The sequence below is a fragment of the Anser anser genome (assembly GCF_964211835.1).
Source record: "Anser anser genome assembly, chromosome: 3".
NCBI lineage: Eukaryota > Metazoa > Chordata > Aves > Anseriformes > Anatidae > Anser > Anser anser.
In genome coordinates, this window is record NC_139722.1 from 104,370,694 (window position 1) to 104,395,910 (window position 25,217).

The following is a 25,217-nucleotide window of genomic DNA, read 5'->3' on the forward strand; positions in this document are numbered from 1 at the left end:
ATGGCTCCTATGAAGATCTGCAGATTGGGCAAGTTTCAGATGCCTTTGTGGATTTCACAGGTGGTGTTAATACAAGCATCAAGCTTGCAGCAGCTCCTCCTGATCTGTGGGATACGCTGAGAAGTGCAGCCTGGAGCAGATCTCTCATGGGCTGTCAGATGCATTTAGGGGTAAGATTTAGTGTGACATCAAATGGTTTCACAGCTAAAAGCCTTTCCAGTCATGTTTGCCTCTGCTGGCTAGTCATTGTTGCTACTATAAAGTATCAACTATCAGTATTCCCAAAGAAATCACATTCTTAAGGTTAAAGATTGAACGTGGATTGGTTCCCTGCTGCTCTCAGCTCCACTGTGTTTAGGAATTGGTTTATCTATTGAAGAGTCCCTATTAAATAGGACCTATCATTTTCCCATTTTCAGTAAATAAATTTTCCAATTTTACAGGTGGTGCACTGAGACACAGAGACTCATGGAATAAGCTTATAGCCAAGAACAGAGAGGGGTGTGGTTCAGAACATAAACTCGAATCTTTGCTCCCAAGCCTTATACTAATACTTCAGCTATTGGGAAGCCCTAAGTCATAACCTAACCTAGACTTTTTAGAAGTGAAAAAGACAAAAGATCATAATTTATGAAAGGACCCTTGCAATCATGCTCCCAATTCCAAACATGCTGCAAAATATGGCTGTTAGAAAAAAAGTGTCTGTTAAGAGCTCAGACTTTTGTTTTGTTTTTGCCTTTCAAACCATTCTCCATTTGCTTTGAGGGTCACTGCTTACACAGATGCGTGTTTCTGATACTGGTGTGAGTCTGCTGTGTAAGTAGTGATAGGAAAAAAAGGTTTATTTTCCTTCTGGTTCTCTTCCTTGTATACAGGCAACAAAGGTCTTGAAAAATGCTGGCCATGCTTACACAGTAACAGGTATTAGAAAGGCAAGAGTAGCACTAACATCCTGGGTCCAAGCTTGTTTGCATGTCAACAATTTTTTTTTTGCAGCCATAGGTTAAGCCCTTAATCAGGGCAGCTGTGGTATTTCTTCCCCTGATATCTTTCTCTTAGTCTAAGGCTAAAAGAGACTGTGTGCTTTGTAAAGACTCCCTTTCAAGTGTGTCTGGTTGAGTACTGTGACCTTGACAAGATCAGTGTAACTCTAAGTGTGGGAATGATTCACAGGGCTCTGCTGAGAGCATCACCTACAAATGTCTTAGCTGTTAAGGGTAGAAGGGTATGCTTTTGGGTATGCTAGGAGGAAACCTGCTCAGGGTAAAAAGCCTTCCTCTGAAGTCAGAGGAGGGCCAATAGTGTAGAAAAGTTAATTGAATACAAAGGCCAAAACATGACAAATTGCAGAAGGAAATGTGAGTCATGGCTAGAGTAAGGGAATCAAACAGTGCTCCCCACTGATCTGTAGAAGTATTATGAGGAATGCCCTAAAGATATCTGTGTAATGGGATGGAACAGTAAAATAATAGATCCCAAAGAGCCTCCCAAGCACAGCAGGAGTGCTTTAGTTATAGACTTTGTTAATGACATCTGTCAGTCTGACTAGCTCCTCTTATGGGGTGAAGGAATAGGCAGGAGTAAGGGATCAGCTCAGCTCGTGGAGCTGCTGTGAAGTCAGCTATTCTGCTGTATGCTGCCAACATAATTCCTAGTCAGCCTGGCTTCCTCTTCCCACCGTAGCATCCCAGTTCAGGAGGCATGAGTCTCTGTGGTCACCCCATGGGCTGCATTGTGCTCTCCCATCGCCCTGTGCTTCGCTTTCACAGCGCTACAGTTCTGCTTCCATGTAAGCACAAAATGAACAGCTGTTGGAAAGGGGGAGGAATTTACAGTCAAGCGCCCAAATTAGGAATCTGTGAGGTCTCAGGTTTCACTTCCAGTGAGGTAAGATAAATTATCTTGATCTCTTTGTGCCTGCATTCAGAGTTGCATGTTCATAGCTTTTATTATCATGCTTGCTAGCATTTGTGAGAACAAACAAAATCTGTGTTGCTGCCTGGCACGGTACAGTGATATAAACCAGATGAGAACTGCTGAGACCTCGGAGAGCACAGTGTTACTGTGTTCTGCAGGTGAGAAGTCAATATGGACCAAAAAACCTAGTGAGACTGAGAGATCTGTGGGGGAGAATTGAATGGAAAGGGGACTGGAGTGACAGGTGGGTTTAAAAAATTGAAGGCTTGATGCCAAGCGGGAGGGAAAGTTTCTTGGGGGAAAGATGCTGCCATCTTCAGGATCGAATTAGTGCAAAGAGGAACATTAAGATAAATTAAAGAGACCCTCTGGTTTCAAAGCAATGACTCGATAGGTTTGTATTTCTCCAGCAATGGGCTCACTTCGCACATGCAGCTTCAGCTGGTTTGGTTCTGCTTTTCAGTGCTTTGAATATGAAAGGAAACATAGTGTGAACTTCAGATGCTGACTGTGTTGCTGCAATCTGGATGCCATTGCAAGTGACAGGTTATAGTTTAGCAATTCGGGAGGCTTTAAGCATCACATTTCAGGGCACACAGCCCTTTGTCACAGGAGGGGCCAGGCAAAGTTCTCCACGTGCTGCAAAGCGTTAGAGCTAGGTGACTATGAAGGAGTCCTCCCTCCTGGCAGCTTGGGGTATGACATCGGAGGAAATAATTTGAGACCAATGGGCTGTATATTTGTAGCTGCATGGATTTTTTTGACAGGACCCCTGAAAGACAGTGGTTTGTATTCCAGTCCATGATCAGCTCTAGACCTACCCTGTTCCGCTTTGAATCAGAGCATGTTCCTTCTGTCCCAGCTTCTCTTCATTTTTACTGGATGCTCAGGGGTAGGGAGAAGGATGAGCACAGGGAGGTGTTGAGAATATTAGTGACTTTCACCTTGTCTGCAGAGCAGTAACTTCTCTGTATCAGTCCCACGATGACAACATACCAGCTGTTCCTGTTGAATAGCATAATGAACAACGTAATGTAGGCCTGCCTTTTAAATGACTCCCAGCTGCCTCTTGGACTGTCCTACTCCTTCATTCATTATGCCAAACACTCTTCCTATTATTTTTCCTTTGACAGAAAGTTGACGACAAGACAGATCTAGATTTTTATATTTTAACTACTTGTATGCTGCATGTGCAAATGAAGGAACTGGCTGATGGAAGTGGAGCGTTTCTGGTTTCTGCTGGAGAAAACTGGAGCTGTTTAGCTATAACTCATGGGACCCAGTATGCTTGTGGCGTCTGCCATGGCTGAAGGCATAGCAGGCCTGGGCTCCGTGAGGGATAAACATGGAGATATATGGAGACAGGAATTTGTCATCCTTTTATAGGGGAAGGCTATGTCCTCAGTGATGAATTTGAGGCCACGTGGGCTTAGTCACCCCTTGTTTTTGCCCTTAGCTTTTACAAATGGGACCTGCTGAGCCCAAAGAAGTGTCTTTTTTTTTTTTTTTTTTTTTTTCCTGAGGAAAAAGAAGGAGGATGGAGAATTCTGGTAATGGCACAGTCTTCCTCTCTCTGCTGGCAAAAAAAAACCAGCACTTTGATTTCTGCTTGTGCCAGTTAGTTCGTGGTAATATGTGACCTGCTTTATAGCAGCCCTTGGTTTCTTGCTTGCTCTCTTTCTCTACTTGACGATGTGAGAGGCTGTGCCGATGTGGCAGAGATGCGCTGTTCTAAAATGGCAGGAGTGAGGGAGAAGCAAGGCACTACCAGATCTTCCAGGGCTTCTGGAGACATGGGCAACTTTCAAGAGCTTTTGTCTTATTTTGAAGATAACTGTGAAGTTCTTGCTCTGTTTTTTCTTGTCGTTTCTCCAAAGCTTGTGCCACGAGGTGGCAGTGTTGTCACCCGTGTCGTTTCACTGTGATGCCATGGATGGTAATATTTTAATCTCAGTGCTGCTGTCCTTTTCTGAAGCTTCAGTTGTGCTTTTGCTACTGATAGATGCTGCTGTTGGGAGCAGACACTTGCTTCTTTACTACATAATAAAATTTGAGGATTGCCATGTGTAACACAGAATGACTCAGCTTTGAAGTTCTCTGATCTCTTTCCTTTTCTTTTTGTAAGCCATATGGACTAAACTAAACTGCTGACAAGATGTCTCTTGGCAGTCTTTTCCCAAGATGTCTCTGTGAAATTTTAAGATGCATTTTGTAGACCTCATGATCTGTAAGTTAACTGCAGACATGATGAGCCAGGAAAATGGGAAAGAGTGGATGTATTCCCTGAAGAGTGGGAGGTGGGTTAAAGGAAGCACAGCAGGAGGAAGTCTGGGATTCTGCAGTGGTGAGGGGTGCTTAGGGCTCTTCTGGGTGCCTGGGGGGTGACCCTTGTCTCTTGACTCAATTACTAGCACATTATACCCCTTAACACAAAATGGACAAGAGAACATGCTCTTCCTGCTTGAACCTCCACACAAACATCAAAAGTAAGCAGCTGAAGTACTTTGACTAGCTTCTATCATCACAGGAGCTGTGTTGCTTGCAAAGGTAGGGCAGTGGGCTGGCAGGCATGAAATGATCTGCAGGAGTCCTAGGATCAGTTGGCAATACTGAGCTTCTTTGGGGCGTTAGAGTTTCTGTTAAAATTTACTCCCTGGAGGTGCTGAAGATACCTGAGGATTTACCTTTAAGTAAAGCGACTGGGAAACACAGAGGCTCAGCCCTTCTGGAAGCAGGGTAGGTGGGGTCTGAAGTCAGTTAACCCATGCACAGGGAATGATAGAAGACTAATGATAAATTTATAAACAAAATAAGCTCTTAGCTGCAGGTGAGCCAAAGGTGTGCCTTTTGTTCATTTGTTCAGCTATTGCAGAACATGTTTCTTCTGTGTTTCTTCCCTTAACAGCACCAGGAAGTCAATAGAAAGCTGTCCCCAGCATTGTTCACCTGGCACCACCTTGTGAATAAGCGCCAAGTCTTGATGGTTGGGAAGTGACTCACGACTTCCACCTGGAGGACGGTGTCTATTTGATCCACTCTGGAGCCTCAGCAGGAATCTGAATTCATCCTGCAGGTCTTCTCCAGGAGGCATGTTATTTGGTAAGATGCTGCTGCTCCTCTGTCAGCACCTGATTGTTTGTCATGGTGGGGAGATCTGGTTGTTATGGTTTAGTGGGATAGCATAAGGGCTATGCAGCACGCTGCCTTTTGGAGAAGGCTAGCTGTGGGCCTTTCCTAGCTCGGGATGCTTAGCGGCTGAAGCACCGCTTTTGGCCTTACACTTTTGGGAAGTGTTGAGCTAGGCCCACACAAGTGATTCTTGCAGCATGCTCGTGTTTGAGACTGGGGAAGCACAACACCTTTAAATGCACCATAGATTTACCAGGGGACTCTGCTGGCAGTGGCAGAGGGGTTGTTTGTGCAGAAAGTGGAGAGTGCAGCTCTGGAATAGTGTCTTCAATAACTGTATCTTGGATGGCCACATTTTTCTTCCTTATTTTTATTTTTTTATTTTATTTTTGTATTTATTTAAAACCCTGAAGGAAATTGTTGGTAGGTGCGAAGACAAGATCTGGGAGGATTTCTTAACAAAGCGTTTTGAACAGGTAAATGTGTGCAAGAGCCACCAGGCGAAATTACTCCAGAGCTATTATGTAGCTCTGTGAAAGTAAAAGCATGTGGACGTTTGGGGGGATGTTTGGATGTAGAAGCACAGGGAAGAGAGAAGGGCCGTGGGAGGCTGGGCAACATGTACAGTGCTGATTCCATGCAGCAAGTTTGGCCACAAAAGCGTGGGAATATGTTAACACTGAGGCAGACAAACTTCAGTACACGAGAAGCAATGAATGCCTGGAGCTTACTGCCACAGGACACTGTGGATGTGACAGTATCAACAGGCTCAAAAGGCATTAGCAATCTGATGGAAAGCAGGTCCATAAAAAGATACTAAAAGAAACTATCACTGCCCAGAGTGCCTTGTCTCCTAATAGAAGAAACCCCAGTTCTGTAGCTGCTAGGCCCATGGGCGAAGGACAGGGGTGTGTGTGCTTGTGGGGACTATCTGAATGAAGGTTCTTACCTAGCTGTGACTTGGAAAGGTCATTTACAAGCATTCAAACCATCTCTTTTGCTTTTATAAGTCAGCATAGCCCTACTGAAGTGAACTTGAGCTGGATGCCTAGTCCACTAACTTTTTGCTGGGATGGAGCCTGTGATGCTTGCAGATTTGTTTCAGAGAAGCAGTGGGCTGTCTCTGCAGATTGAAAAGTACAATACAGTGAGAAGTAATCCCGTGTAGTCTTTAAGTCACTGGAAACTGGCAAGAAATAGATGTTCTCTGTAGCATGACACGGGAGCGGTCTGGCAAATAGAGTTGTAGGACATTTAGGTATTAGTTCTTTTCATAAAGGAGAGAGGGGGACAGAGGGGAAGAGGAGGAGAGATTTTAAGTGATGCAGGCACATGGAGGCTGTAGCATTAGAGAATCTAAGTGGGGCTATTCACACCAAACTCTGTATTAGAGCTATTTGGCACATCTATCTGTAGGACCTTTTTTAACTTTCTTAACATTTAGCTGCTTGGGATGGAAACTTCCCCATTAAGTGCCTGTTAAAGGTTGCTGCTTAGACTTTTTTGCATTCCTGTGGATAGCAGAATTGTCTCTTTTCCTGTGCACAGCACATAGTCAGAGCACTGAATGCAACAGAGTTCCAGCAGTAAAGATCATAAAATGGAAGACTATACTGTAATGCCTTTGTAGGAAGGAGTTACATGAAGCTTGTATAGGCAGCCTTCCCTCTGGCCTCTGCTAACTTTTTAGGTGCTTAATCTCATAAATACTGTTTTAGAGTGTGCGTGAGATTCAGGAATGAGGAGGACTCAGGTACATGCTTACTACTGCATTGAAGCCTGTGCAACAGCACAAGAATATTTAGAGAGAAACCCAGCAATATATGTGTTCCCTATTGGGAGGCATTAAACAATATAAACAACAGTGTGCTCTTTATTCCCCAGAATAGGCTGTTTCTAACAGTATTATTTTCACAGGTTTTATTAGAAAACGGTTAGAACTGGATAGCTAGGTAACTATATTTGTCGTTGTTTATAACAGATGATACAGCTATCAATTATTAAGTGGCCCACTGTGGTGTTACCGGAGCCGTAGGGTTCAGAACTGTGACGCAGGACATGTTAGAGGGAGCAGGGATATCCAAGGCCCTTGAGCAGATGTGTCGCGGTGCTACCATCCTGCCAGACTCCTGGAGAGGCTATTTTAGCAGCTCTCATCACAAAGCATGTGCCCTCTCCCAGTTGTCAGGTCTCTACTCCCTTTTGTGATTTGCAGCTGAACACAGTGGAGCAAACTAACTAAGCCTGATTTAACTTGCACTCAACTCAGTGGGTGATGTTATAAACACTGATTTAATATGTGTAGGAACAGCGCTAGAAGAACCAAAAGGTTGTCTGAGGGAACATATATCTTGCTCTTTCTGTGTGCTTTGAAGAAAATGGTCCCTGGTGCCAATGGGGATGGCCCTGGGTGGCCAGGAGTGTCTGTGTAAGTGCAGAGAGTTCACAGCAGGACTCTGCTGGACGTGATGGGATGAAAATCTGTTAGTCCCAACTGTATTCATTACACAACATGTGTTATCAGCTCTGCAAGAATTATTTAAGGCCGGGAGTATGCAGGACATAGTTTAAATGTCCTCAGCCCATGTGCAAAACTGGGTTTCAGGACACCCAGGTTCAAATAGCCATTCATTTTAATTCTGTACACACTGTTTTTTGTATCAGATTTTGTACTTACTTACTTCATACCTATTTAATGCAGAGCAATGTAATTGCAAGGAGATTATTTTGCTATTGATTACTTGATCCAGGAAAGAAGCAGAATTCATGCCATGCCATGAATCACTAAACATTTGCAGCAATAAACTTTATTGAGCCATGTGACTTGCTGTTACAGAATTGTAAAGAATGCTTTACTGGAATGATTATACCAAACTGTGTACAATTCAAACTGAATTATCTGGCTCACAATAAAATGTTTTTGGCATGGCACCTACTCAGACACTGTGAGGCTTTTATGTTGGTAACAGAATAACATTTTCTGGGCAATTCTGAAGATAAATTACTCTTCATTTACAATGTGCATTGTAGGAAAAAATGGTTTAAAAGGCTGCTGAAGGATGCATTTGTTTGTAACCACAGCATTTATAGAGATGCTGAGCTTTGCAGTGGGTGTTATTCATTTAACAGAAATGAAAGAAAAGTGAGGCTGTGACTTGGGCCTGGTATTGCTAATAGAGGCCTTTTTTTTTTTTTTTTTGAAAAGACAGGTGCAAGTAACAGGAATGGCAAATAATGGCTGGCATGTGAAGAGGAGCTGGATGATGAGGTATACTGCAACAGTAATACTGACATGAAATTGAAAGGAACTCTTGGCAAACAAAATAATCAGCTAGAGCAGGACACACTACTGCATATACTGGAGGTTTTCTGGGTATCGGTGTTGCACACATTAAGTATGCAGCTGGGGTAGAGTAGGTACTGGTCAGCCTCACTGCACGTGTTCTGCATTTTCAGCATTTCTGTCCAGATGGGGACATCTACTTAGAAAAGCAGGAAAAACAAGTACTTCTTGAGCAGCTGGAAAGGGGCTCTGCAGTCAAGACCTGATCAGAACCTCAGTCTCCTGGAGCCCAGCCTTGAACCTGGACAATGAGCTCCTCTCTGCCATGTGTACTAGAGTGCTACTGCTCTGTAATTTGTGTACTGTTGTGAGCCAGATTTTTCTTAGAAACAGTGCTTCTTCCTCACTGGCATCCGGGAGCTCGAGGTATGATCCTGTCCCAAGGCTGGTGGCTTGCAAGGAGCCAGTCATCACTGGGCAGTTCTTCTGTATCCTGCTATCTGTGCATGCACACCCTCACACTCCCTTCTCCCCTCCTCCTGCCATCTTCCTTAAAAAAAAAAGTTGAAATATTGCGCTGAGGAAGGGAAAAAAATATATATATTTTTCCCTCTTAGGGGAAAGAAATGCTAACGGTTACCTTTGCCTTTCCTTCCTGCTGTGTCTTGCACAGGATTAGGCCTGAAAAGCAGTAGCACGGAGCTTGAAGTTCAATTTATCAGTACAGTCAGGACTGATTTGTTACACTACCTGTTCTGGGGAAACAAATGTCTCCATTGCTCTCCTCTCCAGTCCAGGCAGACCTTTGTTTTGCTCAGATCAATTACCTAAGGTAGGAAGCTGATGCTCCACAGATAAGGGCATGAAAACTGCAAAATCCTGACAAATGCTACATAGCTTGGCAGTGCCAGAAACTGATGCTGGTTGCAAAGCACCCACTTGTCATTTTGGTGGCCGCAGATACGAGGCAGAAAGAGTGCTCTTTGCCTGGACTTAATCTCCTACTTTTGTTGTTGTTGTTGAAAAAGCAGTGAAAAGTCATAGAAAATGATTCTTGGGTGAATTACATGTCCCATTTATCACTAATAACATTATAACTGGATGGTCAAATTCATCCTCGGAGCTCAAATTCATAGTAAGAGTCAGGCTGAAGATCAAGTTGTTTTTTGTACAAATTTTTATCTCCTTTATGAGACAACAGAAATAGACTCTTGTTACTGCTGTTGAGGGAAATAAGTTTTTCTATGGAAATTTGCTACTGTAATCTAGCACAGGACATCTCAAATAAAAAAGCACGCAGTTAAAAAATCACTTTCCTCCCCAAATTCATTTTGACAGAATAGTTACAGCAAACCTTACAGGAATGTAGGATTTACATTTTCAGATTCAAAAGACCCAGAATGTGGATTGGTATGAAGAGTCATACTTGAAAAGGACCCATTTTTTTCTGACTTTTTTCTAACAAGTTATATATGTGTCTCTTGTTGAGGTAAGGGTGAATAGCTGAGCACCCCGCAGAGAGAGCTGTGGAGATCCTTGTGCTCCTGCAGATGCAGCTGTGAGAATGATGGCGGGAGCTGATGCTTATTAAGTGGGATGAAATGAAAGCGATAGGTGCCTTAAAGTAGCTTATTTTCCTCAGGTGAAAGCAGTATTTCTTTCTCATAAATATGCCACAACTAGACATAAAGCATTTGCTGTTTGAAAGCAGGATTGTTGAAGAGTTGATGCTAAGGAGTGAGAATCTGCATCCTATGCTACCCTGCCCTGGGTGCTTTCAGGCTGGCACCTGCGATGCTGCTTTTTGTCTGGACTGAGGCTGTAGAAGACGCTTGCCTTTGCAGCAGGTGCTGCAAGCTGAGTTTGTGAGGATGTGAGGAAAAAGGTTATGTCTTGGATAGCCTCGTTACTACTCTCTCCTCTTTCCCTCTGCCCTCTTCAAAACCAAAGTGTTAGCTAGGAATACTGCTCACAAAATTGAAGGGCTGCACACCCGTGGGCATGAGATTTCATGTTGCCCACTTCTCTGTAACTTGAGCATTTGTTGTCATTAAATGTGTTTTCTTTTAAAATGAAAAAGAAACTTGGTATCGCACACTTCCTACCTGCTCCTTAATCCTACCCATAGCTTAGAAGAATCATAACCCTACTCTTAAAAATATTTCCTACTCTTAGGGCACTGGTGCGCATGTCAACAGACCGAAGTTGAAGGGTTGAGCTGGTTCTCCCCCTCTCCTCTGTCAGCCCAGTGGAGATCGTGGGCTCCAGCTCTCCAGGCTAGTGCTTTAAGTCACATGCAATCCAGCTTGTGTTGGACCGCACACATCCTAGCACTAGGGTCTGACTGTATCTGTGATAGTGGTGGGACAAAATCGGGGGGTGGGGGACACTTATTATTAGCCTGGAGCTATGGTTATCAGACCCTTTTTCTGAAACAGAGCTGATGCCCATGCTGAGCACATCCATTGTGGCCAACTTGTACCAGCATAGCACTACCTGCCTTTTGGTGATACTATCAAAATATTAGCCTGATGATGCTCATCCCTGGGGACTGTGGAGAACCATGACTCCCAGCCTCCCAAGGCTCAGTGGACAAATTCAGACCACAGAAATAGCCCTGAGCATTTCAAAAGCAGTTTGACCTGAAGGGTTGAAGATTTTTGAACATCTGAGATGAACGTTGCTGACAACTCAATTTTTACTTCAGATTGCTCTTCATTTTGCAGGGCAGAGCATGGAAGTAAGGCTTGGGTACTTCACAGCCTCCATTGTCTAGATCAGTGTTTTCAAATGTGCACAAGTTTCCAACACTTTTTAAACTGCTGAATTTTGCAGAACTTTAATTGTATCAAATGCAAAAAGAAAATGACACTCTACAAAACTAACATGTAACTAGGCACATTAAGAATTTAGGGGCTGAAATAACAGAAAATAATTCCTGTGCTGCAAGAACAAATTGCTGAGTGCAGCAGGAGGAACTCGGATCTCTTATTTCTTCTTCTTTTTTTTTTTTTTAATAGTGCACAGTACCTGGAAAGAAAAAACTGTGGGAGAGATTCAGTGGAAAGGCCATACGGGGATGCCATTCTTTAATACTACTCTTTAAATTATGTAAAATGGTAGCAATGAATTTGGAGAACCATCGAAGAATTTCTGTTAACTCCAGCCACCTGAACTAGCTGAAGTGAGATGAGAAGTCCACCTTGCTGAATTAAGGTACGAAAACCTGAGGTACAAACAGTCATCACTGGAGATCTTACCATGACACTAAGTCAAGCCCTACCTGTTCTAAGAAAGACACAAATCCTTTCTCAAATTATTTAAAGCAACTAGAAGCAACAAATCCTCTAGCAAAATGAAGTGATGAGAAAAATAGAGCTAGACCTGCAGAGTTTGATTTGATAAGGCAGGCTGAGGACAGTGGGCATGAGACACTGGTTAAATGTTAGTTTTTACTTGTAGCTGAGTTTTACATCTTTAGGCAAGACTCGATCTCTTCTACAAGCAAATAACACGCTCATTTACATGAATAATCCACATTTCTTATGCAAATCACTTCCCTACTGCTGTTTCTACTGTGAATAATATACAGTATAATTACCACATTTATTTAGTGAATATATTTTCGCAGGGTAGCTCTCTGTCCATGAATGCTCTTCATTAGAAAGGCCCAAAAAGCAACAGAGGAGCCCAAGCTGTCAGTCACGTGCGCCCTCCTCTTTCTATTTCTGTTCTGATAAAGCATTTTGGGATCATTTGAGATGCCTCAGCAAGAGCAGAAGGATGTCAGCATCCTGCCTCCATCCCAGGGAGACCACCTGCTACTAATGGAAGGCAGCTACCACCCCCCCGCCCTGCTCCCCCTCCACCCCTCCCTCCCTGCTAGCTAGCCTGCTGCTCAAGCTTCAACTAACCATAATGAGGCAAGGCACTTTGAATAGTAACTTCCCTTTGTTTATAAGGCCATCTTAATTTTTGTGTGTGTTTAAGTTGGTAATTGCCGAGAAATTTGACAATCTTACAGGCTTTACCGCTCTTAATTAGGTTCACATACATATGCATCATCTTCTTGTGTGCTCATTACTGCAAAGAGATCAGAGCCTGAACTTTTGGAACAGTTTCCTCCAATTTTCTCGCATACACAGACTTCCCTGTGAAATAACCCTCCTGCATGGGACAGCCTACTCCGTTTGGAGCGTGTCTTGTTGTCCTGAGGAAACTCTGCTCTGTGCAGTTAAATCAACATGTATTTCTTATTTTGTGTGCCTTACCTGCCTTGCTGCTACCTAGACTTTCCCTTGGTCACAGCACCACCTGTTGAAATGCCTATTTGTTAGGAGTTGTTATGGTTGCTGATGGAAAATATTTCAACTTCTTAGCTTCCAGATTGATTCTTTACCTGCTTTGTTTGCATCTATTGATTGTTCTGGTCCAACAAGAGCCTCTGGGGCTAACAAATTCTAACAGGTTTGAATATGTTGATGATGAGTCATTATGTAGGGAAGGATAAATCATGGTGTTGGGCTTCTAACTTGTTCTTGCTAAGTAAGAGCATAACAAATGTGTTCAATTAAACATCTGTTTTCTGAACAGCAGCCTTGACATTTTGTCCTGCTGGTAGGAAAACCAAACCACTGCTTTGTCTTCTAACCAGCAACAATGATTTGGTGAAGGGAAACGAGATGTTAGTGTACCTGAGCATGTTCAGCACAGAATATTGTTCTCCTGTAGGTAGACGGAATTTGTAGCAGTGTGTGTGTTTTCCTGTAGAACACAATGGATCTTCTAAGATTTACATGGGGCTGAAACAAAAATTAAAAGCCAGAATTTCTATAAAGGTACTTTAATGGCAGGCAAAACCAGGCTCCCAAAGGAAAATTAGCCATCACCTGGACTGGGGGAAGTTCATGAGCTCTAGAAAAATGGACTTTCAGGTTATGTCTGCTTTCTGCAAAGAGTTACTGCTTGCTTTTAACTATTTTTCAAGGAGATAAGGGGTTAGTTGTTAGCACATTGGATCTCTGCTTTGAGAACAGGAGATGGCCTGATCAAATATCAGTCACTGTTTTTATACTTAAAGCATTTGCTTGTGTATGGAAGAAATGTCTGTTTCTAGACTCTTCACCTAAATATTGTGGATGAAATCTTAAGAAGTTAGATGGTGTGTAGCTCATTCTTTTTGGTTTTAAGATCTGTTGGAAGAGGGGAGGGCTGAATAGTCGAGCAATTTTCTATGAAAATAACTCTAGGAGGAAGAGGAGGGTAAAACTTGACATCCAGCTGTGAAAATGCTCCTTCCCACAAGAAGTTTGAGGCAATATTGCATACTGCCAGCTGTGTTAATCGATGCCTAAATCCTGTTTGGCATCAGGCCATGCTTACGTATCACAGAAGTCGAGATTTGGCTCTGAAATCTGCTTAACACCTGCACGCAAATGGAAAGAGGAATTAAAGGTGATTTAAGGACAAAGCTTTATTTGACTAACTGTTTTTTCACTGATGACTTGACTTGTTCTGTTGTGAACGTCACCTGTCCAAACTGCAATTATGTTCTTGAATGTGTCTAAGGGACACAGTCCTGCAGCTGGATAAAATGACTGCTTTAACGTATTGAGAATAACAAGAGGATTTGCTCTGAATTTTGGCAGGGTTCTCTGCTTTCTGTTAGAGATGAAGGATGCATCTGTGTGCATGCAGGAGCACCATCTCCTGGAGCTCATTTTCCTGGGATCCAGCTGAGCAGCTCTGCTTCCTGGTCTCCCCTTGCCTTCCCCCTCTGCTGCTTTGGTATCGGAGGACCTTACAGGCTCAGGTACTGCTGGTAAAGATTCATCTACCCTGTACTGTGTTTGCACAGTGTTTGCCCTCACCCATTTGCCCTCACCATTCTCCCCCACTTTCTTTGTGCAACTTGGTCCATAAAACCATCTGCCACAGCAGAAGAGCTACCACATCTGTTCTTGTGCTTCTCAGCGTGTCCCCCCAGCCACATGCTGAAGTCAATGTGTCTCGCATCAAATCTCCCACTGCTCTGGCCCTTCTTCCCACACCTACTCTACTGGCGCCATCCAGCCCCTGGAAGTGCTGGGAGCGAGCGAAAAGGCTGCATCTAAGCCAGAAAACGTGTGCTCCAGCAAGTGGAGACAAAGCCTGGGGAGAATATGAACTAAACACAGTGCAAATAGTGGCCCCTTGATTACAGCTGCTAAAGAAGAAAAATATCTTGTAGTAGTTGAGAATTCCCTGTGGAAGGTGGGGTCCTCCAGCCTCCCGATGGCGATGTCTTTGCATTCATCCCAGCAGTGAGGGATCTCAGCGTTTCCTCCATCGGTGTCACACAAGCTAGGTTGAAGGTGGGAGCTGCAGATGAAGAGCTGGATGTGTTCTGGTTCCCATCTATTTGCAGAACAGCTTTTGTTCCTGCAACTGACCAGAGCTTTAATTAACAAATGCTATTAAAGTAGCTCCCCTCTTTATTTTTTTTATGCTTAGTCTATTCTGACAGTTTAAACCTTTAATTAACTGGAGATGCCATTGTGGAAAGTTTGCTAGAGAAGAATGCTTATGGCTTCATTAAAAAAACCCACAACTTTACAGTTACTGAAAAAGATCTGCTTACAATTCCAGTGGTGCCAACGAATTCCTCCATTTCTCTTTTTTGATTGTAACTGTGGGCAAGGATGTGCAGAAGTGATATCACTGCCCAAGTGGAGAAGATGAGTGCTTTATAGCTGCACATTGGAACTTCCAGTTTAGGCTGCAGATGTAGGACAAGCTACAGTCTTACCTCAGCAAAGGAGACAGACAAGTATAAAGCTTTTTTTTTTTTTTTTTAACAAAAACAAACAAAACCCCCACAACTTCATCGTAAAATTCTCTTAGTAGTTACCTGCCACAGAAACGTAGAATAATCTTCACAGGGTCAAGAGGTCAGGTCAAGACCTGTCTTCATGGAAGCTGCTCTTTCAGATAGCAAGGTACAGCCGGAGGTGATAGAGTCCTCGCTGCTGCTCATGATCCCCAGTGGGCTGCATATGACAGCAGCCATGGCTGGGAACCAGCAGCATTGTACAAACTTGTCACCACCAGGCTTTTGTCCCTTGGCGTGTTGCAGTGAGGAGACAACTGCTGCAGGGCTGCTGGAACCCTCCCAGGGCACAGCAGCAATGGCTGGTTGCTTCTGTTGAAGCAATTGCTAGTTGGCCTGGTTAGGAACAGACTTGGTGACCTGGAGGATTCTCAAACAGCTGCAGATCTAAAAAGGGGGTTTTGTTCCAGTAATTAAATAATAGCTTGGGTTACCAACATGACTTCACATTCAAAGTACGACTCCGCACCTAGACAGGTAGCGCTGTCAAATGGTTTCTGAACCATCCCCTGGGAGCAGGTCAGGGCCATCAGGGTGGTGCCAGGGCCACAGCCACGTGTTGGTTTGCTCTCCCTGCAGCCTCTGACAGTCCCTGGCACCTTGGCTGGTGGGGGACAATGGAGAGATGGGCTTCTTGTGAAACACTCGGCACTTGCCAGAACCTCTGTTTTAGAGCAGCTTGATGTGCTCTCTCTTCTCCTAGCCCTGTCCTCACCGTGGTTAAATTAAGTAAGCATAGAACACACCCATCCAGGGGGAATTTCCACGGGAATGAAAACAAGTTTCTGTATTTGCTTCTTTTTCCAAGCCTGGAGCAGGGATCTGGGACCATAATTGTATTGTTGGCCACTGAATGAAATCCATTTCCCTATGCAGCCGTGTATTGCCACGGTGACATTTGTAAAGGCACAGCCTTTTGTTCTTAAAAAAACAAAACAAAACAAAAAAAGAAATACCTTGTGTCATAACTGCTGCTACAAGCAGCACCTCTTCATAAAGAAGCTCTGCTGCCATAAACAGTGGTGAGTTCTATACACAGTGGTATATAAATAGTGGTTCTATACAAATGTATAGAACTGCACTTGCTATACATTTGTAGTTACCCATGCTAACCTCCCATTTCATAGACTATTTCTTGCTTTCTCTGCTGGCCTTAAACAAGTTTTATTCTCCTGGAAATAGGTTGTATGTTATTAACCTCACTTGTGAAGCTGCTGAGATTGGCAGATGAAAAATTAGGCAAAAATAGGGAAGATACAGCTATCAGTAATAAAACAGAACATATTTTTCTTGCCATGTTTCTTATAGAATCGTAGTAAGATTTGTATATGAGTCTCTGGAAGTCTGACTTTAACACCTAACCTGAAGATTTGTACTCTTGCCTCATTCCTCATTCTTGCTTAGGTAGCCTTTGCTATTGCCTGCTCAATGCATTTTCTGTCCCAGCATACCCGTACATGCCGTAACGTCAGTAGAAATATACTTTCCTAGAAACCGAGCACCTCAGATCTCCTTTCTCACTGCAGGACATCTGCACGAAGCAGCTCTGTCAGGCAGGGATTTGTAGACTGTCACCATGGCACGGTGACAGATGCTCCTTGCTGGCATAATGGTGGTGACAGCAGGGAAGGATGAGGCCTTTGCCCATTATCTCTGCTAGGTTATTCATCACCACACTGAGCCTTGCCAGTAAAGCTTTCCCTCAGCAGAGGGAGTCGTTTCTCAAGGTAATAAGAGCATTATCTGATCGTAGTTCTGTCAGGTCAGCCTATTTATAATCTTTCCTGTAATCTAATTTGTAATGTATTTCCCTTTATATTTTATAATATATTATAAATGAAAATCTGAACTACAAAAAAGGTGGGGTTTTTAATCCACCTCTAAATGATAACAACTAGGTGCCTTTATCTGGAAAATCTTTTCTACTTCGTAGCATGGAGCAGCAAGGTCTGGTAGGGACCAGCACCCTCAGTAAAAATGCCAGGGGGAATGCTGCATTATATACAGCAGCCAAAGTAACTTTGTCTGATCCAGGTAAACACTGCTGGCTACTTTCTGCTTGGGGAAAGAGGATATTTTTGGTTTGAAGTGATTCCTGTCCCCAAAGGGATTAGAGGGAGGTATGTGAGAGGTGGCAGACAGTCCATGCCCAAGAGTTGGGGTAGGCGCAAGATGGCAAGAACATAAACCATGTGAAAAGCTACCACTGATGCACCTCAGCTGCTGAAAGCTTCTCAGGTGGTCTGTAGGTATGTGGCATAGGTGAGCTTTCAGGAGAAGGTACAAGGCAATCATTTGGGTAAGAAAACAGGGAGACCTGAGCCTGCCCGCTGGTCCTGGATTTCATCATTGTGGTAGAGAATCATCAGAGTCAGGTGGCTTGAAAACAAAGTGAATTTCCCCATTTGTGGATGCTAATGAAATCTTTATCTGAGCATGTTTCTGTGAAAACTGGGCCTGAGAGGCATGGATTACGTTAGGGGAAAAGGATTTAGTGAGCCCTAGAAATTAATCAGAGGAGGACAGAGTGTGAGGATCACAAGTGATAAATTAGCAAGTGACACAAAACAACTGCAGGAAATAACAAAACTGGGAGGAGCGGGTGGGAAACGCATAGGAGAGATTGCTTACAACACGTGCACTGGACTTTCCAGCATTTGACATCTTATCTTCAATTCATTCCATATGTTACTTTATGCACGGGTTCCTGTTTTTATGTGGCTCATTCAGTAGCTTTCATACTAACACAAATGACTCATATCTGCTCCGATACTTGATTTATTCTCTAACGTCTTCTGCATGGGCAAGCGCAGATGCTGCAACGCTTGCCAGCTGAATGCAAGAGCTGCAAGTCAGGTGGGTGAGCGGGGACAGCTGGGCAAGGCAACTCTTTTCTGGTGTCCTAAAAGGTTTTATTTCTCTTGGCAATGTCTGCATACCCCGTTCTGGGCTGTGTGCAGAGCCAGCGAGGAGCGTCCCCTGGGACAGGGCTGACAGCTCAGCACCATCCCCCCAGCACCACGGCCCGAGGGGCGCAGGGCACCGCGCTGCTGCTGGCACGCCAACAGCCGCTCCGCTCCGCATCCGTAGTTAGGATTTTATTTCTGAAGTGCTCTTGACAGCTCCGGAGCCTCGCATCTTGTCTTCCAAATCCACTAATTAAATTTCACCTACCTGACCCCCCTCGCTGCTTCAACGGGATAAGTGAACCCCCCCCCCCCCCGCGCCGTGCAGGTAACGCAGTTAGCCGCCGGCCCTTCCTCGCCCCGCAGCCCCCAGGGGGCCGCCACGGGGAGCTCGGCCGGGCCCGGCGGCTGCTCCGGCTCCCCCCCCCCCCCGCGCTGAAGGGCCGATGGCCGGGCTGCCACGGCTCGGGGTGCTGGGAGGGGGCCGGGCTGTGGGAGGGGAGCCCCTTCCCCGGGCTCCGGCCTCCCTCCCCACGGCGGTGCCGCCCCTCCCCTGCCGGTCCCTCCCCTGCAGTGCGTGCAGGGAGCGGGGCTCGCTCCGCTGGCTCCGAGGCAGGCGGCGAGACCCCGCCTCCCCCTGTCCCCCCCCCCGTCCCTCACCTCCCTCGCCTTTTTCTCCCCATACTGGACTTTTTTGCACCCCCCCCCCCCCCCCACCCCGCCATGAGGCGGCCGCCTCGCCGGCTGACGCTGTCCGTGCTGGGGGTGCTGTGGATCGCCGCCCTCCTCCTCCTCTTCTTCGGGGCCAGGAGGAAGCCGGGGGCGGCGGGACCCGAGGGGCACACGGCGGAGGTAAGGGGGTGTGTGGGACCGGGGCAGGGCAGGGCAGGCAGCCCCCGGGCTGCTGGAGCCGTGGCAGGGGTTCGGATGCGCCCCCGCCGCCTGGGGAAGAAGTTGCCGGACATTTGCGGGACACCCCGTCCCCGTCACGCCGCCCCGAAAGTTTGGCACCGGCTCTGTGCTGGCAGGTGGCGATGGCGAGGTGTGTGCGGGGTTTTCTCCGCCGGGCAGTTCGTGCCCCCCTGCTGCCCCTCGGTGCCCAGGGCTGCCGGGGGGGCTCAGCCCGACATTGCTGCTGGGACGGGGCACGAAGACTTTGCCTCAGCTTTGGGCCTTTCCGAGCCTCTCTAAGGCGAGAAGAGAGCCCCTGTGCTCTGCTCTGGGGCAGCCCGGCAGCGGGGTGACCCCAGGGAAGCTGTCCGGGAGCCTTCGGGGGGTGCCTGGGCTGAGCCTCGGCCGGCCGGCATCTCCGCCGTGTCACCGGCCTCTCGGCGTGGGTTTCCTTCCCCGGTGGTAGGCAGGGTGCAGGTAGGAGCCTCTCCATCTCCGTCTCGGTGCCAGGAGGTTGTATTTGCCGTTGCATGGTTCTGTGGCGTGTTGTCGAGCTCGGAGTGCACCGCGGTGACAGCACGGGAGAAAGGCAAAAAGCATCTGACCTGACACACGAGGAGGAAAAAGCAGGAGTTTCCCTGCCCGAAGGATGTGCATAGCAGGGGAGTTACAAGCAGCTTGTGTTTGTACAAGGTCGCGGGGCGTTTCTTCTGTAGTGTAGTGGCTGCGAGTGGCCTGAGCTAGGCAGAGGGTCAACTTCTGAAAGTGCACAGAGTGGATCTTGGTTTTGGTGTTACTGCTGTAAATCCTGAACAAACAAATTGGGTTACGTCTGGTTACCTGATCCAAGGCCTCCTGAAATTAATGGTTATCGTGGCGGAGCCCCTCAGCTTAGCTTTGCACCGGTAACATCAACCTCAATACTGGCCTGTGGCTTGCAGCAACTGTACATGCTGGCCAGGTCTTCACAGTTTCTGATACATATGTCACCTCTGAAACTGAATTACGGACCTTATTGGGGAAGAAAACATCAGTACTCCTAAAGCTTACTTTTTTTTTTTTCATGTGGAGCAGTTATTGTTTTTTCATTATTTTTTTAAAATGAAAATGATTGAATGGGTTTTTCAGGCTTTTGGAAATTTCTGTCCTAGCGGAGGTCACTGGAAAAAAAAAAAAAAAATCAGAGAGTGCTCTTGTAATGGTAGCTGTGCTTTTGTGTAAATGGGTTTCTGTCAGAACTGTGCTCTTAAGGTTTAGAAATATAAAACCTCCCGTGTCTGCAGGCAGCTGCTGTGTTCTTTGCATGAACCTTACTTCTTACTCAGCACCAGCTGCTTCATTTTGCAGCTTCTTGGGACCTGCTCCCTGTAGCAGGCCCTGGTCCCATTTTCTGCTCCCCACACCCGTCCTCCAGCTCCCTGATGCTGTTCGGGGCTTGCCTGGGCTCCCACAGCAGGCAGAGCAAACTTCTCCCATCTCGCAGGATCAGGCCCCAAGTTTTGAAGCTGCAGCTGCCAAGTTGCCATAACTCCAGCAATCTGACTGCTAAAATTGCCTTTCCTTCACTTCCTTTGAATTTTCCATCAAAACAGTGGCATCCCTTAGAGATTCATAGAGTACAGATTCATTTTTTTGATGCATTACATTTTTGGCTTTGGGAACCGTTTTTGAGTAGTGTGAATTATGTGCTGGTTGTCATGCTGCTTCAGTTAACCCCTCTGAGCTGATGCTAGCACTAAAGCCAGCAATGCTGTAGCTAGAGACGGGCCTGGCAGTGTGCATCCTGTTCCCTGGTTGATGGGACCGGCTGCCACTAACGAAGGCACAAGCAATTACAGCGGTCCTCCCAGCTTCCTAGAGCCAGCAGTGGAGGTGGTAGGTTGCTACAACACTGCAAACTTTGTGACGTGGTTACAGCTGAGAAATGGAGCAAATCCACATCAACTTTCCTGGCAGCATTCTTCTCTCTCAGTACAGCTCTATTTCTGTGCTCATTTGCACGCCATGTATCATGCCTTGCATGGATTAACCTTTGGTTCCCTTGTAGTTAGGCTCCAGCTGGTAGTGCCTTGAGGAGCCTGCTCTGCTCGTGGCTGGCACAAGCTCCATCAGAACCTTCACTGCTCATCCTTTCCTCACTGTGTTTTCAGTCTGCCGCTCACCATGCAGCCTTTTACCACGATTCCTGAGTCCTGTCCATCAGTGTGATGTGCTGGGGCTGGCTTTGCAGGCTGTGGGCTGCAGCAACCGCACAGGGCAGACGGTGTGGAAGACAGTAATGCGCTTCATTTAGGACCATGAAACTTGTTGACGAGAAGCTGTACACAGGACAAATCTGTCTTGTACTGCTGTTTGTGTGGTTATTGTTGCTGTCTTTTTTTCTTTCATTTTCTTCCCCAAAGGGCAGATCGAACTCTGTTAGTGCAATAAGCAAAGTATCCTCTTGCCTTTTCTGAAGCCCAGTAAATTCAGTGGGATGAGGAACTGTGGTGGAGTGCCTGGTTATTGGCTGGGGCAGCCAGCAGGACACGGCATGCATCCCCTGGGTGATCAATGCAGAGCACTCAGACTTACTGATTAGCTGAGACTCAGCGGTAATTCCTGTGCAGTCACTTTCAGTGTAGGGTTTCCAAATCCTTCTCAGGCATTAGTTCCAGCAAGTCTCCCTGCCCCGGTGGTTTTCTGGCTGGGTACATGGGACTTGGAGAAGTTAATTGGTCTTTTGTGTCCTCATGGCTCTCATTGACTCCAGGGGATTGGAGTGGCTCAGCCCACTTGCAAAATCAGGCTGCTTGAGAGTACCCTACAGGAAGGCAGAGTGCTGTGGGAATGTACAGCTTGCAGAAATGCCTAGCCCAAAATACTGCCAGCCCCCTCCCCTGCCTCCTGCTCAGGGAGCCTTTGCTCCCTGGCCTTTCGCTCTGCTTTGATTTTAAAGGGGGTGGGGATACACATAGAAATTAATAACTTAATTGGTTTAAGGAATAATGAGAGGAACTGATATATGGGATGAATTGCAAGAAAATTCCCAAACTGATATGTGAGGAGTGATTTTTTCGTGGAGAGGTGATGTTTCACTAGTGTGCCAGCTACTGCCAGTGCCCGTGTAAGGCTGGAGCTGCACAGCCTTGTGTGATGCTACTGAAGGAGCTGGAGGGTGCAGATGACAACCCCTTGGTCACCTTATCTCCTCTTTGTGCTGAATGTGTCTGACTGACTGCAGAGGGAGCTGGCTACGTTAGCAGAGCCCTGCCACACTGAGAGTCTCCAAAGGGTCTCAGCTCCAGGGCTTTGGGCCAACACTGAGTGCAGAAGGGGTAGGAAGATGTATTTATGGTTGGATTTGGGATTTTTATTTCTTTTTCCATTCTCCTGTGAGTGCTGGCTTGCTTGCTCCATCTGATGGCTGAAGCACAGCTGACAGCTGAAATGAGGCCTTTGTGGGCTGGATAGTTGGAGAAAGGCTGTGGAGAAGTTTCTTTTATTAAACAAATGACCCGACAAGATGCACTTGACTTCAACAGTGTTTGCAATGCAACAACTCCTTCCTGACTGTGTTCAAATGCAGCGGTGGGATGGCTCCCAGGATATGACTAGCACTGGGCATTTGGCGACATCTTCATGTGGGGTAACATGGCAGAAGTAGTTCTTGAGAAAGGGAAGAAAATAGTCCAAATCCTTCTGAAAGTTGGTTTTGCCGTAAAACAAAAGTAAGTCAAAGGCCGGCACAGGAGGACGAAGAGGAAAATAACATAAAAGCATCAATAACCACCTGATCCCCATCCCAGGGTGAACTACAAGATACGCAAAAAGATTTTGGCCATCTCCCACATTGTCACTTGGCTGCTCTGATGCTGGAACAATGGGGTCAGTAGCTTGGAATTAGAGGGCAGGGAAGCCAAGCAGCTGGGATCCTCTGCTAGGGAAGGACGCATTGACAAAGCAGTTGGAAAAGGGGCACAAGTCTTCACCCTCTAGAGGTGACTCCTGTCAGGCATAAAGGAACGGTATCCCTCCAAGGAAGATCTTGGAATATGACCAGAGGAGGAGGTGACACATGCTGAATAAATTCCACATTGGGTGCCAAAAAGACTGTTGTGGTTTAACCTGGCAGGCAGCTAAGCGCTACGCAGCCATTTGCTCACCCACACCAGTGGGATGGGGGTGCTGCATCCTCACTGCTTGCTCTAAATGCTCAGGAAAGCTCAGCACCTTGTGGGATTGGGCCTCAATGCAAAAGGATGCTTGCCAGCTTTGCACTTGCATGCCTCATAGCAGCCTGTGTTTCCTTCTGCATTATCATCATTGAGGAAAAAATCAGCACCTGGAGCTCAGCTGGCAGTCTCCAGATTTTAAATCTCTAAGTTTTATAGCAGCAGAACCACTTAACAGATTAAAATAACTGTTTCCAGCAAAAATTCAGATCTTAACAATAAAGGGATTGAAGTGCAAAGTCTGTCATGAACAAGAAGATAGAACAGAGAGGCTTCTGCTCTCAGGGTTTGGGTAGGTCCAGGATGGGGGAGAAGAGGAAATGTGTGCTGTACTCTGCAGGTGAAAGCCCGCCTTGAAATCTCTAGGAGCAAACACAGACTTTCCAGGATGCCCAAGGTGTTGATGTACTTACAGTGCAGGAGATCCACAGGGCAGAATCTATTTTCTGTTTCCTGTCTCTATTTTTAGCAATAGATGTGGAAATATAAAACACCAAAACACAAAACATGCCCATCCCCTGTCTGTGGGTCCAGCTGGAGGTGGGAGGCAGGACTGTGGCATAAACAGATGATTTCTTTTCTTCTAGTGGGCTTGGGAAATGGGTTTCCTCATCCTCCTCTTTTTGCAAATACGTCCTTGTAGAGCCCATGTGAGGTGAGAAGTCCTGTCAAAGCCGGCCTGGCACAGCCTGGCCACCTTGGTGAATAAACCAGCCATGAATAAATGGCGAGGAGATGGGGCTGTACAGCTCGTTCAATTAATTCATTTACTGCCTGGGCATCAGCACGCTCCAAGAGATCTGTGAAACAATGGGCAGTAAATGAAAGCCTTTTGAATTTTTCACTGGTAATGAAAACCCTGTTAATTTTTCAATTCATTGAGGGAGTTGGGTGGAGCTGTCTGACTGCGTGGCCAATTCAAAATGGCGGGGAGCCGCATACAACCCCCCATAGCCACTGACCAGGAGGGCTGCAAACAAGGATAGGGACGGGGGTGGCAGTCCGTGTGGAAGGGTAGCTCGCTCGCTCTGTCCGTAGGCAGCCTGCTCGGCCTGCCTGCTCTGCTCAGCAGCAGGTGTGGGATGTAGCCCTGAAGGGCTCCCTAGCCAACAGCAGTGCGTTAAACAATATTCTGCCAGGTGGATGGCAGCGAGGAGGTGCAGACGTGGTGACCGCTTGGCAGAAAGCTTGTTCTTCTGGCACCTGGTAGGACTAGACAGATGAACTGCTCTGCCTTGTGTCTAAGCTTCAGGAGAAGCTAGGGAGACTGAGAAGTACCTGGGAGTCCGAGTAGGTGTTGGATCAATGGAGCTGTGCTTTGCCAACCTAGCACAGCCATTGCTGAGGTGGACCTGGCATCTGACCTGCGTCAGGCAGGATAAAGGCAGCAATTTGAGGGACACAGAGGATTGGAAGCAAGTTACTGCACATTGAGGAGATTGTATACCAATGCATGTGGTGTGAGGAACAAACGGGACAAACTGGAGCCTTTGGTCCTTTCCCAGAGCTATGATACCATTGGTATTTGTGAGACTTGGTGGGACGAGTCCCGTGACAGGAGTGCTGGGAAGGAGGGCTATCGGCTGTTCAGGAGGGACATGTAGGGCAGGCGAGGTAGAGGTGTTGTGCCACGTGTAAGGGAGAGATTAAACTGTACAGCCCTTGCCGTTAGGGATGGTGTGGTAGAGGGCCTCTGGATGAGGCTTAAGGGGATGGATAGCAAAGCAGGTATAGTTGTGGATGGGTGACGCTTGAACAAGACCTGTTTGCTTTGTGAGATGGTGATCGGTGGGATATCCATCCATGCACCTGTCCCAGCTTTGTGCTTCAAAAAGAATCAGAGGGAAGGACGGAGAAGCGTGCAATGATGATGCTAGCTAAATGTCAACAAACATGAGTCATGTTGGTAAAAGCTGTTGAGAATCAAGAGAAATACTTTTTATCCTGCTCTGGAAGGATAGTTACTGTGAAAAATGCTTCTGGTGCTCTCTGAAGGCCCTGAGCAGAGG

General features: G+C 46.2%; 1 protein-coding gene and 1 long non-coding RNA gene across 8 annotated transcripts in view; both read left to right on the forward strand.

Annotated features, from left to right (window-relative positions):
• Positions 1-1,019: 1,019 nt before the first annotated feature.
• Positions 1,020-13,948, forward strand: LOC310897542. 2 transcript variants are annotated; one of them, XR_014582374.1, is made up of 5 exons: positions 1,020-1,887; positions 4,823-5,016; positions 8,252-8,314; positions 11,350-11,545; positions 13,579-13,948. It is a non-coding gene; the product is annotated as an uncharacterized lncRNA (long non-coding RNA). The 2 variants fall into 2 exon arrangements; XR_014582375.1 differs by lacking the exon at positions 13,579-13,948 and adding an exon at positions 11,961-13,570.
• Positions 13,949-17,732: 3,784 nt separating this feature from the next.
• Positions 17,733-25,217, forward strand: part of GALNT14 (polypeptide N-acetylgalactosaminyltransferase 14) — a 75,345-nt gene continuing 67,860 nt past the window's right edge. The window contains exon 1 of one of the 6 annotated variants that reach the window (XM_083831245.1): positions 17,733-18,053. In XM_083831245.1, the coding sequence (XP_083687371.1) occupies positions 17,997-18,053 (57 nt within the window). In that variant the 5' untranslated portion in view covers positions 17,733-17,996. Of the gene's footprint in view, positions 18,054-18,074; positions 18,956-19,301; positions 19,472-25,217 lie in introns of those variants that run through there. The other 5 variants (XM_083831243.1, XM_083831241.1, XM_083831242.1 and 2 more) reach the window with 5 other exon arrangements.